Source organism: Podarcis pityusensis, assembly GCF_964106645.2.
Source record: "Podarcis pityusensis genome assembly, chromosome: 1".
Lineage (NCBI taxonomy): Eukaryota > Metazoa > Chordata > Lepidosauria > Squamata > Lacertidae > Podarcis > Podarcis pityusensis.
In genome coordinates, this window is record NC_138028.1 from 44,084,639 (window position 1) to 44,102,072 (window position 17,434).

General features: G+C 44.1%; 2 protein-coding genes and 1 long non-coding RNA gene across 13 annotated transcripts in view; 2 read left to right on the forward strand and 1 right to left on the reverse strand.

Annotated features, from left to right (window-relative positions):
• The window catches only part of LOC308471936 (MAX gene-associated protein-like), a 29,107-nt gene extending 18,056 nt beyond the window's left edge, over positions 1-11,051 (forward strand). For all 8 annotated transcript variants that reach the window (XM_080996249.1, XM_080996251.1, XM_080996250.1 and 5 more), the window contains 7 exons: positions 330-692; positions 1,026-1,147; positions 2,227-2,275; positions 2,701-2,883; positions 6,845-6,956; positions 7,282-7,521; positions 8,531-11,051. In XM_080996249.1, the coding sequence (XP_080852375.1) occupies positions 330-692; positions 1,026-1,147; positions 2,227-2,275; positions 2,701-2,883; positions 6,845-6,956; positions 7,282-7,521; positions 8,531-9,777 (2,316 nt within the window). In that variant the 3' untranslated portion in view covers positions 9,778-11,051. The remainder of the gene's footprint in view (positions 1-329; positions 693-1,025; positions 1,148-2,226; positions 2,276-2,700; positions 2,884-6,844; positions 6,957-7,281; positions 7,522-8,530) is intronic.
• Positions 234-17,396, reverse strand: LOC308472716. 2 transcript variants are annotated; one of them, XR_013983663.1, is made up of 7 exons: positions 17,298-17,396; positions 13,207-13,311; positions 9,135-9,231; positions 8,717-8,823; positions 8,529-8,584; positions 968-1,071; positions 234-371 (listed from the first exon to the last, which is right to left on the reverse strand). It is a non-coding gene; the product is annotated as an uncharacterized lncRNA (long non-coding RNA). The 2 variants fall into 2 exon arrangements; XR_013983664.1 differs by lacking the exon at positions 17,298-17,396 and adding an exon at positions 16,959-17,019.
• Positions 17,143-17,434, forward strand: part of LOC308471900 (MAX gene-associated protein-like) — a gene marked incomplete at its 5' end in the record, with an annotated part of 39,074 nt that continues 38,782 nt past the window's right edge. Inside the window, one exon of one of the 3 annotated variants that reach the window (XM_080996201.1) lies at positions 17,143-17,156. Of the gene's footprint in view, positions 17,157-17,183; positions 17,258-17,308; positions 17,415-17,434 lie in introns of those variants that run through there. The other 2 variants (XM_080996197.1, XM_080996200.1) reach the window with 2 other exon arrangements.

Consider the following 17,434-nt stretch of genomic DNA (forward strand, 5'->3'; position numbering starts at 1 on the left):
TTGGGTCCAAGGTGTGTGCATAAATTTTCTACTGTTTGCCTTTCTTTAACTTCTCTTTATACTAATTTCTCCAGTTTTACCATCCAGACTTGCTTTCCTCACAGAATTTGAACTTCTTGCAAAAAATCTGTTGTTAAGAATTTAACTTCCTCTGTGGTTAAAAAGTGTGTAAATATTTTCATGACTCAGTCAGAAATTGGAGTGTATGGAGTCTTGACAAATGCCATAGATGAGTTTTGTTTTGTGGTATTAGGCTAACTACAGTAGTTCAGTTTCCAGAGCTGAAAAACGTTCCAAACTCCACTGTCCATCATGTTGTATCCCTCCAGGTAAAGAATACCAATTGGAAAGGAGAGTGCAGTTCTGTCAAGCTGGAAGAAAAAATACCACATTTGAAAACGGTGGAGGCCAAAGAGTCAGAAATCACAATATACAATACCAAATTAAAAGAAAATAAGTTGCCCCCACATCCTTCAGATTTCCATTCTGAAAGTATCATATGTGAGAGTAGTGCTACTACTTCAGAGATGGTCAAAAAGTATGCCGAAATTGTAGAGCAATTATCCAGTGATTCTCCCATCTTCCATCCCGATGCTGTATCGTTAGACCACACCTATAGCATTACAGCAATGTACAACAAGGAACATCATGTTAACTGTCCTGAAGAAGCTGCAGGTGATACTTCTCAATTGGTAAGACTCAATTTGTTACTTAATCTTCAGAACACCAAAGTTAAATAATTATACACCTTAACAAGTTGTTGCAACTTTACATTAAAACAATGGTCTTTATTACCATTCTTCAGTTATACCCTGAGCATTAATGTTTGAGCAATAGGCCAGTTTCCATGTCACAATATACCATAGCCAATGGTTTACCATGAACACACCTGCCTTTGCTGGTTTTCTCCTCTCTGCTAGCACATGGAAGAAACACACCACATTCTGAGTTTGAAATGAAACATTACCTGACTGGAGCTTCTCTGCAGGACTGAGTTTAACTGCCTTTTTAATGTTCTGTTTCAGAATGGAAGGGACTCCAGTCAAGGTGACAAGAAAATGAACACTGAACCTGAAGAGTTTTCAAAGAAAAGTATTATTTCTCACCTGAAAACTACAGCAGCTCATGCCCTACTTCCCAGACAGTTGTAAGCAAGTTTTTTTTATGCAACAACAACAAAGACACACCAGCAAATGGATTTTTAGCATAGTGCTATTTTTTATTATGTCTAGCAGATATAGTTACTTTTAATGCAGGCCACGGCTCTGCTGTGTGGTTTATTTGGTTCACACAGTGAGACTTTGCAATGATGCATCACCCAGAAGCTCTTTTTAAAATATACTTAGCTCATAGCCTTTAGGACAGGACTGGGGAACCATTTCGGCTGGAAAGGTGGCCTGCCCTCTGAACCACTTTTCAAGGATACAATGTAGAACGTCAAGCTTTGCAACCACAGCTTAAATTCAGCCCTTTTTGGCCCCTCTACAGAGCCCTTCCTCTTCCAATCCAGAGCAATCAAGCAGATAGCTGAAGGGCTGGATTCACTGATTGAGAAAAGAAATCTAATGTCTCATAAGAAACTGCAACTACACAGCAGACTGGGCACCTTGATTTGTAATGTGGGAATTCCTTCCTGCTATGACTTTATACAAGGATGTACACACTTGTAGGCTAAATTTACTCCGTGGTAACTTGTTTTGATGGTAGACCACTTGCTTGGTATGAAAAAGATTCTTGCCATCTCCACTTAAAAGAATCAAGAGATCAGAAAACCTCAGCCTGGTACCAGTCGTGGGCTAGATGGGCAAATAGGCTGATGTGCTGTTTCCTGATCACTAATGTTAATACTCAAAGATTAAATTTTAAAAAATAACAAATATTATCAGCTTATTGGGGCTATATAGGACATCTTTAATTTGTATGTTAGTTCAAATTATAGTTTTGAGAGTCCTAAGAGCCTAAGATGTGCTGTTTCAGGCAACCTTTGGTTCATTCATTTGTTTACTTCAAGAGACTGAGTAGCATGCAGAGCAGAGTGAGAAAGCAAGAAGGGCACGGCAGAAGGAGGGGACAGAGCAGGGACATTTCCTGTGTGAGCAGAGCACAACTTCCTGATCCTTTTGGCACAAAGAAAGTTTTCTTGCAGTTTTGATTGAGGTTAAGCTATTATCTGAGCCAGATTGACTTGTGCAACTAAACACAACTTCTCTTTTTAAATCCTTCTAGGCATCTTGCTCATGACTCTTCAAATAAAGTGATGGCAACGTCCCCTAAAGTGAATATACGTTTCTTTTCTACTGTTGTGTCTTTGTGGTGTGTGTATTCCAGCTGAAATATACATTGACTGGTAGTGGGTTGTTTTTGTTTTTTAAATTACTTAAGGGCATTGTTTGTTTTATGCGCGTGCCATGAGACAGGATTGGTAGTCAGGCTCTTTTCATTCTCCGCATTCCCCTTGGTGACCCAAGTGAGAATCCTAGCTGCTGCGCAGTAGCCTGTGTGGCTCCTTTGTTTTCCAGTGTTGCACCTTCAAAACCAAACAGCTGTTTAGCTTATTCATGCATTCCCATCCAGCATCTGGCTAGCTTTATGGAGACATGCAGAAGCCCAGGTTTGGGAGATAATATAAAATCCCAAGTATTTATACCAGTCACTGCATTTTTCCCCCTGTCTGGTGAAAGTGCTGTTTCTTGTCCACAGCCGTCTGGACTCTGGAAAAGAGGACCAAAGAATTGGACACAAAGCATGACTTCTTATCGCCCGAAACACACAGCAGATGAACAGCGTCGGCGTAAGGAAATGAAAGAACTCTTTGAAAAACTGCAGGGGGCCTTGGGATTGCAGAGCACTCCCAGCATTGCCAAGCGCATCCTCCTTGAGCAGGTACATGGTTCATCATTTAGCTTGATGTGGAAGGAAATGCCTCTTCATCAAGAGGAGAACTTGATTTTTAACAGCAGCAAGATGAAAAATCTTAAATTGAAAGATATAAAAAAGAGAGATACAATTATTTTTTGTGGGGGTTTCTAATGTGCCACAGCAACTCAGCTCCATGTTGGACAAATGCATTTGGCTTAATTTTCTTTCTCTGAGTACATTAGCCAGTTAACTGTACAGTGGTGCCTCGCAAGACGAAATTAATTTGTTCCGCGAGTTTTTTCGTCTAGCGAATTTTTCGTCTTGCGAAGCACGAAATCCCATAGGAATGCATTGAAATCCAATTAATGCGTTCCTATGGTCAAAAAAAGTCCAAACAAAGCCAAATTTGGTACAACAAGAGTTTATTAAGTGCACTTTAAAGTCACACATACTGTAAAGAGCATTTCAAAAACTGAAGGAACAATAAATTAAGTTTATAAACATGACAGAAAAAACATTTAAAAATCAACAAAGTGTACATTACATTTTCTAAGACTCTGGGGGACCACTCGAAGAAGGTTCCTCTTCCACTCTTTGCTTCTTGCTTAAGAACCTGTCCATGGTCTGCTGCTTCATCCGCCTTTTCAGCACCTCCCTGAAAGACGACATGACCCTCGTATCAAAAGTGTTCTCTTGGTCATGTGCCACGTGCTTATCAGGGTGGTTCCGCTCTGCAAAAGCCTGCACATCCTTCCACTTCAGGCAGATATCCCTCAGTTCTTTGGAGGACAGCCGTTCCTCAGTTGCTTCCTCCTCTTCCAGCGAGGCTTGCTCCTGCGCAGCCTCTGCCTGCAGTTCAACCAGCTCCTGGGGGGTCAGCTCGTGGTCGTGCTCCTCCACCAGCTCGCTGACGTCCTCCTCTGTGACCTCCAGGCCCATGGTCCTCCCCAAGGCAACAATGTCCTGCACCACTGTTGACTCTGGTGCATCAGAGTCACTTGGTGCCACACAGTCCGGCCACAGGCTGCGCCAAGCGCAATTCAGATTTCTCTGGCTGATCCCTTTCCAGGCCGTGGTGATCATCTTCAAGCAGGTGAAGATGTCGAAGTGGTCCTTCCAGAATTCCCGCAGGGTGATGGTGGTGCAATCAGTCACCTCGAAGCATCGCCTGAAAAGCTCCTTGGTGTAGAGTTTTTTGAAATTGGTGATGACCTGCTGATCCATCGGCTGGAGCTGTGGCGTGGTGTTAGGCGGCAGGAACATGATGTTGACGAAGCTGAACTCCTCCAACAAGTCCTCCTCAAGGCCTTTAGGATGAGCAGGAGCATTGTCCATCAGAAGCAAAGCCTTCAGCGGCAGGTCGTTGTCCAGCAGGTACTGTTTGACAGCAGGGCCAAAAGCAAGATTGACCCAGTCCACAAACAGCACACGTGTGACCCAAGCCTTGCTGTTGGATCGCCACATGACACTCAGCCGCTCCTTGTCGACTTTGTGTTTCTTGAAGGCCCGTGGGTTCTCCGAGTGGTACACCAGCAGGGGCTTGATCTTCAGGTCGCCGCTTGCGTTGGCACAGAAGAGCAGGGTCAGACGGTCCTTCATGGGCTTGTGGCCAGGCAACTTGGCCTCCTCCTGAGTGATGAAAGTCCTTTTGGGCATCCTCTTCCAAAACAGCCCGGTCTCGTCGCAGTTGAAGACCTGCTGTGGAACGTAGCCCTCCGTCTTCACAACCTCCAGGAACTCCAAGGCAAAGTCTTCAGCCACAGGAACATCAGAACTGGCAGCCTCTCCATGCCTGACCATGCTGTGGATTCCAGATCTCGTCTTGAACCGGTCAAACCAACCTCTGCTTGCCTTGAAGACTTCTGGCTCGCCTGAGGTTCCTGGCTGTTCCCGGATGAGGTCTGTGTGCAAGGCCTTGGCCTTCTCACAAATCACGGCCTCAGTCACTGTGTCCCCTGCACGCTGCTTCTCTTCTAACCAGATGAGGAGCAACTTCTCGACCTCCTCCAGAACAGCTGGGCGGTTCTTTACGATCCTGGTGACTCCCTTGGCTGCATCAGTCACAAGGATCTTCTCCCTCATCTTCAGGATGGTGCCGATGGTCAATGGGTTCCTGCCGTACTCCCTGGCGAGGTCTGTCACACGCTTTCCATCGTCGTGCTTCCGGATGATCTCCTTCATTTCCAGCGTCACCTTCTCCTTCTTCCTCTCGCTGGCCTCTGCAGCAGCAGTCTTCTTGGGTCCCATGGCAGCACAGCTCCTAGCTTCGTAAACTCAGAAAAAAGAAAAAAAATCAGTGATGCACACCCAAAAAATTCAAAAGCACCCAGCCACCCACCACGCAGGAATTCAAACCCAGAACCAAGTCCTTGAATTCCAAGCACCCAACCCAAAATCCAAAAACCCCCCAAAAAAGTTTTAAAACTTTAACTTACGAAATGGCTGCAAATCACCAAAGTCTTCAAAATCCTCAAATGGCTGCAAAAGAAGTTTTGGAAAAGCTTTAAAATTCACCAAAGTCTTCAACAACCTCAACTGTTCCCCCAGCCACCCACCCACCACACAGAAATTGCAAACCCCTCCCCAACTGTTGCAAACCCCTCCCCAACTGTTGCAAACCCCTCCCCAACTGTTGCAAACCCCTCCCCAACCACCCACCACACAGAAATTCAAACTCAGAATTATTTTTTTTTTAAAAAAAACAGCATGGCCAATGGTCACAGAACATCATAAAAATGCAGAAAAAACCCACAAAAGCTCCCAGATTCTTGCAAACCCCTCCCCAACTGTTCCCCCAGCCACCCACCACACAGAAATTCAAACCCAGAATTTTTTTTTTTTAAAAAACAACAACATGGCCCAATGGTCACAGAAAATCATAAAAATTCAAAAGAAAACCCACAAAAGCTCCCAGATTCTTGCAAACCCCTCCCCAACTGTTCCCCCAGCCACCCACCACACAGAAATTCAAACCCAGATTTTTTTTATAAAAAAAAAACAGCATGGCCCAATGGTCACAGAAAATCATAAAAATTCAAAGAAACCCCACAAAAGCTCCCAGATTCTTGCAAACCCCTCCACAACTGTTCCCCCAGCCACCCACCACACAGAAATTCAAACCCAGAAATTTTTTTTAAAAAAAAACACAACATGGCCCAATGGTCACAGAAAATCATAAAAATTCAAAAAAAACACCCACAAAAGCTCCCAGATTCTTGCAAACCCCTCCTCAACTGTCCCCCCAGCCACCCACCACACAGAAATTCAAACCCAGAATTTTTAAAAAAAAAAAACAGCAGAGTGCCCCAATGGTCACAAAAAATCATAAAAATGCAGGAAAAAACCACACAAGCTCCCAGATTCTTGCAAACCTCTCCCCAACACCAAGTCCTTGAATTCCAAACACCCCAACCCAAAATCCAAAAACCCCCAAAAAAGTTTTAAAAGTTTAACTTACCAAACAGCTGCAAAATAAGTTTTGGAAAAGCTTCAAAAATCAGCAAAGTCCTCAAAAACCTCAGAAAAGGCTACCACACCGCGTGCAATGTGTTGCTCCTCGAAGTCAAGTCGCAACTGCACCTCTTCCAGCAATGCACCCTGGGTATTAACGGTTTTACGAAAAAGGAAACAAACTTGCAAGACGTTTTCGTCTTGCGAAGCGCATCGAAAAACGGAAAACCCTTTCGTCTAGCGAGTTTTCCGTCCTGCGAGGCATTCGTCTTGCGGGGCACCACTGTAGTGGCAAATTGCCAAGATAATTATTTCCACCAATAGCATTTTTTGCCTTGTCTCCTCTGTCCCCAGCTGAAACTTGCTATCCTAATATACACAAAGGCCCTAATTTTTTAATGCAGCTGATTCGCTAACATGTCTGCAAAGTTTCTGTCATTGCTTTGTTTTTAGGATGCTTTGAGAGAAGAGAAGCTGTCCCCCCCCCCCCCGTATTGCTCTGGAATGTAAAAATGACCTCTTCGTCCCTTTCCAGGCCACTGAAGATATCCAGAGGCTAAGAGATCAGGCAGACCAATTGACAAGCCACAAGAAGTTCCTGTTGTGCAAGCGCAACACCCTGATTTGTAAAGTGTCTGCACTCTCAGGTGAGATGACTTCATGGGCAGGTTTTCTTAAAAAAATAAACAAAAACAAAACATGTAGATGAAGAAAGAAATTCCAGCATAGGAGAATACTAGGATGATTCAAAGTGGTTGGGATGAATTGTTCATGTAGGATTCGAAGGATTATACTTTCAAAGACGCAAGTGGTATTAAAGATGTTCTGCTTGCTAACTATATCCTTGCGAGCCATGTGTGTTGGAAATGGTACTAATCTTGCACTATGAAATACTGTATTTTAAGCTAATGTGTGTTTTTGTTCCTTTGAATCGCAAAGTGAGGGATATCCAACTCTTTGTTTTCTCTGTAGGCAAGTCACAGGAAGCGATCTTGAAGAAGCTAGAATACATTTTTACAAAGCAGAAGGCACTAGAAAAACAGGAGAACCAGAACCAGCAAGATATGGTGGAAATCATTAAAACAGCGAGAACTACTAGTTCCACTGTGGAAAACAGCCCCTTTTCTCTTTCTAGAGAGACAAAACCGGTAATCCTGTCCAACAGGCATACGAAACCATTGATATGTTCCAAGAACAGAAGCAGTGTCACAGGTAGGCTGCAGAAAGGAGGCGATTTTTATACAAAGTGAAACCAAAATCCCCAGGGCATTCTGGGAAGCATAGATCTGATGTGTACCTGAGTGCAGCAGCTCCTTCCCCCACACTAATAATAAACAGTCAAAGTCTAGTTTTGCTTGCAGAAGTGTGTGGAGCCATCCCAGAAAAGGCAGCTTGGGGCCGCCATCACGTTGCCAGGCATACAGCATCCTACCCCAAGCCTTTCACTCAAAGGAAAGGCATAGAGCTACACATGGGAAACTAAGGAAGAACAGGCAGCTGGCTGTTCCTGGGGAGGTGCAGAAAGGCATCTCCTTAGAGTGAACAGCTTGGCTGGGAGAGAGACAGGAGGGCAGAATTATACTGATTCCTATAAGGTGGCTCTGCACACTGCTGTTGTGGCTTGTGAATTGCCACTTGGAGGAAGAAGAAGAGTTTGGATTTGAAATCCCGCTTTATCACTACTCTAAGGAGTCTCAAAGCGGCTAACAATCTCCTTTCCCGTCCTCCCCCACAACAAACACTCTGTGAGGTGAGTGGGGCTGAGAGACTTCAGAGAAGTGTGACTGGCCCAAGGTCACCCAGCAGCTGCATGTGGAGGAGCGGGGATGCGAACCCGGTTCACCAGATTACAAGTCTACCGCTCTTAACCACTACACACCACTGGCTCTTAACCACTACACCACATTTGTGTTTTGGTTCATCATCATATAGGACACTTCTGTTCCTTTTTGCAGTTGATCTCTTATAGTTAGCATTTCTGTTTTTCAGATGGAATAAAAGCTTTTGGGCTTTTCAAACAGCAGCCTCACATGCTATTTAACAAGCCCCTTTGAAACTGGGTGGATCTTTTTTGACAGATCCATGATACGTTCGGGGGGGGGGGAGCTTGGGAATCTTACAAGTATCCCCCCAGGCTTTAGCAATGCCAAAAGTTGCTCTTTAAATCCCATTCCCTCTCTCACCAGTATTCTAACAGGCCTTTCTTTGTTTGGTATTACAGAAAATGAAGAGTCCTTAATGATGCCAAGGATAGTAAATGTGATGTCACTGGCTACTGAAGAAAATACAAAGGAAATACAAATAGTAAATGTGGTGTCACTGGCTACTGAAGAAAATGCAAATTTACTCCTGGATTTAAATAAGAAACCTTATGTAACTCTGGATACAGATTCCCAGAAATGCTTACCTTCCACGCAGATAGTATTGCAGGAAACAACTGATTTTCAGTCCGAAGAAAATGCGGAACCATCTTCCAGAAAACAGAGGGATGCTACTGGAACAGCTCAAGTTTTTCTTAGGGAAAAAGAAAACTGTTTCCCACAAATAGTAAATGTATCCAGTATGAAGGGATCCCCAGAATTATTTGCAACAAAACTCTTCATTGAAGAGTTAAGTGGAAATCGGGTTAGGTTAAAAGATATATACAAGGGAGGTGAGGGACAAAAGTTAAAGGATTCTTCGTTTCAGAAGCTACAGATTAATGAACTGAAGGACTCCGGGGTAGAAATGGAACTGCAAAAAGTAGCCTCTGCAATACCTGAACCAGCACTGGATGCAAGTGACTTAATGGACCTAAAGAAAGATGGCACTGATGAAACACTCACCTCACTTCTGAATGAAATTGTATCCTTCAATCAGCAGCTGAATGATGCGGCCCCAGACAGATCAAAACTTCTCAACTCCCCAAACACTGAGTTTTCTCTGGAAGGTATGGGAAACTGCACGGAATCAGCTGCTGCAGCAGCAGGCTTTCACTTGCAGTTTGGCAAATTGGGTGAGAGCTATAAGGACCTCTGTTTTGTGCAAGAGAGTAGTGGTTCTGTAACTCCACTCCTGCTTCACTTGGAAGACGATGATCTCACTGATGGTGACAGGAACCTGAGAGATCCTTCATCTGAATCGGGTGTTTTCAATCTAATGCCGGACTCTGAAGTAAAGGACCCAAATTGTAACATTTCAACAACTAGTGGGAGAAGCTGGAAAAATGTACCATGCATGGCAAAAACTACAAATGTGTCTCTTCCAGTTCTGCAGATGAAAACTGATATGGAACCTGGCCACCTTGACACACAGTGGAAGCCCATGCCCAAACTGGCACCCTTTGGACTAAAAAGTGCAAGCTTCCTATTAGATTCAGGAAGGCAAAACACCAGGATGATGCCTTTGTTGGCACCTGTTGGTGTAAACATGTCATCTGTTGATTTAAAAGCCACCCATTCAGCAGTCAAGGACAGGTCTATAAAGTAACACCTACATTAGCAACTGTACTTGCAAAATCAAAATAATACTGCAGCTTGCCCTGCATGCCCTATTTTCTCAGAAAACTTCAATACATACATGGATTGAAGGTCATATGATCCACTTTGAATAGAGGGGTTTGTGTCTATTTTATGAAGCTAGGTGATCTTTGTGAATGGTCTGATTAAGGATACACTAAATTCCTAGTAAAAATCTTTGGGTGAGCCAAAATTAACTAATGATATAGCTCTATATCATTATAGAGCTATATAATTATAATTAGTTTTGTAAGAAAACATAATGACTTTGTCACATGTTCTCTTCGGAAAGTGGAACAAAAATTTAATTTTTAGTTATTTTAGTTATAAATTTAAAAATAAATAAAAATCAGTGGGAGTGTCATTTCCCAGCGCCCCCTCAGACTACAAATTTATATGTTCCTCTAAACTTTAATTTGCCAATCCTCCCTCTCTTCTATCATTTTTAAAATGTATGCAACCTAGAGAGAGGACTGACTATATCTATTCTTCCTAGACTTCTTCCACAGTTTACTCAAAAGAATGGTTATGCTCTAAAAAGAAGCATGTTTGTTATGCATACATACGTCCTGTCATCTCACTATATAATTATTTATAAGACAAACTTAATTCTGTCAAGTGGGAATTGGGTTCCTATACTACTCCACATTGCCGTGGAGTATTTGCAGATTGTTATTACCTCAACTATATGAGCAGAGCTGATTGCCACCTTACCAATATCAGGGCCAGGGGGAGAGATGTGCAATTGGCTCAACTCACAGGATTTAAGTATTCTCATGTATGGTGCAGTCACATGAAATAGCATGACACGTTTGGCATCTTCCACATGCCTGTGGTTGTGTCTGAAGGAGGCCATATTTTTAGGTAACAATCAGTGTACTCTTTGTTCATTGCTTTTGGCTGGTTCCTCCTCCCTCTTGCCAAACTTCTGATACCAATTTAGTTGCAAAAATGCAAACTGTTTTGCGCTGCTACAGGTAAATCAAACAGGTTTGATCAGGTTGTTCAACAATAATTGTTATTTGCAAGATGTTTCAAATTCATTTTGTAAGTGACAGCAAAGAATCTATAGAAACTCAGCTTTGAAATGTAAAGTAAATGTATTTTGTAGTTTTATACAATTCATTCTTGTAGTTTTGCTAATGATTGAAACTTCAAGCCAGGAGGGAGTACTGAAGCAGAGTTAACAATGAGTACTTACTCTTCCAATCATAAATCATACAAATAAATGTGAGTTCCTTTTGATAGCCTACTCTTGAATAGCAAATTCAAAACAAAGAATCTTCTGAAAGAACACCTACCTTGTTTCATGCTACAGTTCCAGTTACATTTTGCTTTTGTGCAATTAAGTTTAATGTAAGGGTCCTTCCCCTCAGAATCACATCCATCACACTACACATTTAGGGCAGCTTTTGTCTTATCTAGCAAATTCCCTTCTCTCAACTACACTGCTTAATTTTGAATATAGCTATATAAAATGTCGGAGGTAAGATATGTATTACGTCGAAAGGTCATCAGTTCGAATCCGCACGATGGAGTGAGCTCCTGTTGCTCTATCTCAGCTTCTGCCAGCCTAGCAGTTCGAAAGCATGCCAGTGCAAGTAGATAAATAGGTACCACTGTGGCGGGAAGGTAAACGGCGTTTCTGTGTGCTCTGGCTTCCGTCACGGTGTTCTGTTGTGCCAGAAGCAGTTTAGTCATGCTGGCCACATTACCTGGAAAGCGGTCTATGGACAAATGCCAGCTTCCTTGGCCTGAAGCGAGATGGGCACTGCACCTGTGACTGGGCTTAACTGTCCAGGGGTCATTTACCTTTACCTTATTATGTAAATAGTTCAGTTCTGCTTGCATCAAACACTTGGGGGGGGCACCCATGTTTTTAGGCCCATGGCCATTTTAGCAAGTGCTGTAGGAGCGCGCACACTGGTCACTTGAGAGAGAGAGAAACCATGTGCATATCACATGCTTCACTTTTTAGAGGGATTTGGGTAAAAGATGGAACTAATAGAATTTGTGCCTTATGAAGCTCAGAGCTGGAAAGAGCATCACTTGTCAGCCCTCCTTCAGCTCTTTGTACTTTGGATTGGAGAAAGAATTACCCTCACAATCTCATGATTAAGGGGCTGTGAGTTGGGGGGGCACAGAAGCACCATGGGAAAGACCACTGTGCCCATAGGTGCCTCATTGCACAAAGGGCCCCTTCCACAAGCTATCTTCACTAGCAGGAATGACCAGAGAAACTCCCTTCTCCCTTGTCATTCCTGCTCTACAGGAGCCATTTCAAGCTTACCTTATTCTAAGCAGTTTATTGTTCATGGGATGGTGGCTGTGATGAGCTGAGATTCTTATTCCTTCCATTATCTGTTAGCAATACAAGCAAAAGGAGCAAGAACTCTGCCAGTGCCTTCCCTCAGCTGAGGATGAGTGTTATGGTTTTCCCTTCCCATGAGCATGTGGGGGAAGCCACTGCTAGCCTCAAGCCTCAGCTGCCAGTCCAAATGTAAGGACACCTTGCGAAGAACATTCCATTCAGGCAGAGCAGAACTTCATACTACTTAGCATAACATATAGCTTGGGTCTCATTCTGTTGTCTTTACTGTTAAACATTCTGTTTAGATTCCTGATGATGATGATGGACACAGTTGCTGGCTCTCTGTGAATGAGTCAGGTGTTCAGATTTTTTTAAAAAAATTGGCACCTGAGAACATTTTGGACTAACCAGTCCTTTATTTAAAAAAGGAACTCTACTTGTACAGCACTGGAACTACATTGCTAATTCAATTTAAAAAGTACTGAAAGCAACTTTTAAAGTTCTGGGGGTAGACAGTGCTGTAATTGTGAATATGGCTATCTTAAAGTTACTTTAATATGTCAAAGGTGTTTACAATTGAATAAAATGAGGGGAAACTGCATAGATATTGAAAGAGATATTGTGTACATTTGAGTGTCACTTTAAAAGGCTGAAACACTCTTTAAAGTCTTGATTTAGAACTCTTAATAGAGCTTAAAAAGGGTACAGCCATGGAATTTCATGAGTTTTAGAAATCACAAAGGTGAGAAGAGAAAGTAAACACCTTGACTAAAAGTTACACACTGTTGATGTTTGGATGAATCTAAGCATTGATTTTTTTATATATATAAAATATATCTTTATACAGCTAGATTAGTTTAAGGAGAGCAATGTGATACGTTTTAAATCCTGAGGATAGGACAAGGTGAAGTGTAAGCCACCTAAGGGAAGATTCATATTAACACACACTGTAAACAAGTACATGATCTAGGATAAGAAATGTGTGGCAGAGTTTAAAAACCACTGTTACATTCTATACGTTTAATTTGGATGTGCATAAAGTATTCAAAATGGTTTTATCCTGACTACACACAGCTAGAGCCATACAACCTGTGAGGTGAAGATTGACATCTGGCCATCGTCCAGTCATGCCCCAGTGTGGTGTACTCTTGCAGTTGGGCAGCCTCTCAGACAAAGTCACAGACACTGAACTCCCTGCATAGATGAGAAAAACACTCATGTAGGAGAATACTATTTTTAAAGAGAACACATTGTCACATCTGCAACTGCTGAGACAAGAAGCCTTCAGAAGTGTTTTTAGGTCTCTTAGTTGGTACTGCCTCTCCTATTCACTGTGTTTGTAAGACTAAGCCAAAAATCCTGACTTGATCCAGGATTTACACTAGTGGTGCACACCTGCAGGCAGCTCTTTTCTTGCTGCTATGCTCCTGTCTACATTTGAGCACCAGGATAAGACTATCGTAGCTTGTTTTGAAGCCATATTTTCTAGGTCTGTAAATAATGGGAAACTTGGTTAGGTGTTGAATCCTTGTTTTGTCACTAACGTAAAGGGAGTGCAGCAGCAGGATGGGAGGCTGTATACGGGTGCATGTCAATCGTACATATCCTAGTTTATTAAACTATGGGTTTTGGCTTGGTGTGTTACAAACAGCGTATTTCTAAACTGCGGGAAGTTTTCTAAATGGCAACAAGTAATTTATCGTGTACTCCAAATGGCCACAAATAAAAATGCTAGAAGCAAATGAAATAGAAAAGTCCATAATATGCACAATCTTATGCATGCTGTTAAGTTTCACTGTGCTCAAAAGGATTTATTCAAGGATTGCAACTCAAAAACTTTTTTAGATTCAGCATAAAAATGGTAGATTTCCATGATTAGTGTATGTAGACCAGATTCCAAAGTGCCTAAGATTCCAGGATTGGAGGCTTCCTTAAGTTCACAAAATTAATTTGGGAAGCTATAGTTGCCAGAAAACTGAACATCCTTACTTGTTCTCATATAACAGCAACGTGATAGATCTCTTGATGAGTGAAACATGAGAATGGAAGGTGGCATGCCTGCTCAGGAAACATTCAACTTGATCCATACCTTCCATTTTTAAACCAGCAAGTGTGCAAAACACAATGCAAATCAGATAATGGAATGAATATTGGAGTGCATGTTCAAGACACAATTGTGCATTTCAGATTCAAAATCTATTTCCTGGACACTTTTTCAAGACAGTTTGTCATGACTTAGGGATCCAACTCCATCCTCAGGGGAAGATGCCTTGGGTTTAAGAGGTAGCTCAATTAGGAGGATTTGCATTCCCATTTAATTTCCATAATCCACATGCCACCCTCAAACAACACTAATCCTGATGCTTCCTTGAATTCCAAGTTTAGCCAATACAAGGATAATCCAATAAATTGGGCTCCAGGTCACCCCACTTGGGGACACAGATGATTTTAGTATTTTGGGGTAGGTGAATCAATTGTACTTTTGGTTATTCCTCTTTCCCCACCCAGTACTTCCTCAGTGTTTTCAGCTTATTTCCATCCATGTTCGTAACATTTTCCTGAGCAATCCTAAAAGATAGATCCCTGAGATTTGCACAAAACCAGAGAACTGCACAAGCAAACCACATTAAAAAAAATTATGTGGCTTGCTTGTGCAGAGGTTTCTGTTTTTTTGCAATTCTGAAGAATCAAAGGGGGGGGGGATACACCAGATAAAAAGGTAAAGGGACCCCTGACCATTAGGTCCAGTTGTGACCGACTGGGGTTGCAGCACTCATCTCGCTTTATTGGCCGAGGGAGCTGGCGTACAGCTTCCGGGTCATGTAGCCAGCATGACTAAGCCGCTTCTGGCGAACCAGAGCAGCGCACGGAAACGCCGTTTATCTTTCTGCCTGAGCAGTACCTATTTATCTACTTGCACTTTGACGTGCTTTCAAACTGCTAGGTTGGCAGGAGCAGGGACCAAGCAACAGGAGCTCACCCCATCACGGGGATTCGAACCGCCAACCTTCTGATCGGCAAGTCCTGGGGGGGGGGGCATACAGCAGATACTCTGAAGCAATTAATCTGAAAAGGGGGTCTAGTGTCACTGGGGGCCAAACATTCTACTGCAGATCTTCTAGGACTGTCGCCTGGATCTGGCTACACATTCTTCATATCCATGACCCCTTAGCTAGTACACTTAGAATCATAGAATTGTAGGATTGGGAGGAACCCTGAGAGTCATCTAATTAACCCCCCTGCAGTGCAGGAATCTCAGCTATAGAAAGCACCCATGACAGATGGCTATCCAACCTTCTGCAAAAAAAACCTCCAAGGAAGGATAGCCCACACCTCCAAAGGGAGACTGTTTCACTTTCAAACGGCTCTTACTGTCATCTTCCTGGTGTTTAGTTGGAATCTCCTTTCTTATAACTTGAAGCCATTGCTTTGAGTCCTACGCTACAAAGCAGGAGAAAACAAGTTTGTTTCCTCTTCCATGTGACAGCCCTTGAGATGAAGATGGCTATCTCCTCTCAGTATCTTCTCCAGGCTTAACATATCCAGCTCCTTCAACTCTTCCTTATAAGGCTTGGTTCCTAGTCCCTTGATCATTTTGGTTGCCCTACACTGGGTGGGGGTCACACCTCCCCAAATCAAGGCCCTCTCCTAGATGGCCATGCGAAGGCTAGTCAGGAGCACATTCTATCAATTTTGGCTGATATACCAGCTTCCTGGAAAGAGGTCTAAAATCTTGACTACTGCACTATGCTCTATTTGGGGATGCTCTTGAGGGCAGCTTGGAAAATTAAATTGGCCTAGAATGTAGCAACCGGGTTAGTATTTGGTATCTATATTTTTATTTATGATTAAATTTGCCTTTTCATGTTAATATGCCCCAGGCAACTGATGACAGTAAAACAAAAACAAAAAAGCAAACAATAATAAAATCATCACACCATTAAAAAAACTAGGGAAGATTTATTTTAAATAAATAAATAGTGCAAGGAACATGTAATGCCTCTTCTCTTTAACATTCATTGTTTCCTGGCTAATATCTGGGTGCCCTTTATGCTCTGAGCCGAAAAAGATAACGGGATTGCAAAGAGGTTTTCGTTTCTGGATATCGAAGAACTGGAACATTATGGACAATAGAGCTCGTTCAAGTCCGTGGGTGCTGCAACCCGCCCTGAGGCGTTATCGTGAAGGGCGGGTAAGAAACGGAATAAATAAATAAAAAGGAAGGAAGGAAGGAAGGCAGCATCTGAACCGGTTCGAGGAGATCCTTCAGAGATGCAGGACTTGCGTGGGCACGACGAGGCGCCCTTCATTCAGAGCACGAGCGCCTTGGCGGGCGGGCAAGGGAAATCCTCGCGTGGCTTTCACGCGCCACGAACAAAGAGCAGCCCTGCCTTAGCGAGAGGAGCAGGAAGCGCGCAGCCAGAAATGCGGGGCGGTTCGTCCGCCGGCCGCCGCGACTAACTGGCCTCAGCTCGGCGTCCCTCCTCAGATTCTTCCGAGGGAGCCCGACACGCGCGCCTTCCCACGGCGACCCGTGAGAGGCTGGCGCAAGGCCCGAGGGCGCCCGCCATAGTGCCAACCCTCTACTGGAGCGGAGGGCAGGAAGGGCCGAGCCCTGCGTCGTGGGCAGTGGCGGGCCGGGTACGCTGTGCTCCCAAGAGCCTCGAGTGAACGTCCGAGGTGGGGGGGGGGCAGGGCTCCAGGGAGGGCCTCAGAAGCACGAGCAGCGTAAAACAACCGACCTCCGCTCGTCAGGGAGCGTGTGCGTTTTTGGGACGACAGTTGAAAGGGGAGGAGCGGGGGAAAAGGCGCGGAAGTTCATTCCCGTAGCCGCGAGCTACCTCAGGCGCAGCTTCGCCGGCCAAGCGCGAAAGGGAACAGGACGGGAGGGAGGGGGCAGAGAGAGAGAGAGAGAGAGAGAGAGAGAGAGAGAGAGGCGAGCCGCGGGCACGTGACAGCCTGCAGGCGAGTAGGAGGAGGAGGTGCGCGGGCCCGCACGGCGCGTGCGCCGCTCGAGGCGCGCCGGCGACGTCACATGGGTGCGTGCGCACGTTCTGTCCGTCGGGTAACACGATTTTTGACTGTGAACATAGAAGGAGGAGGGGGAGGGGTTTCTACCCGCCCTGCTCACAATCTCACGGTAACTGGCGGGGGAAGGGGAACGCCTCGCTCTTATTTACCCGCGCGCTCGCTCGCGCGCGTGCCCCAGAAGTGACTCGAGCGCGGTTTTCCGCGTGTCCCGCACACCACCTGCCAGCTGAGAAAATCGACACCCCTTCGTGGGAGGCCGTGAGCGAGTGAGCGGGCGGGATCGAAG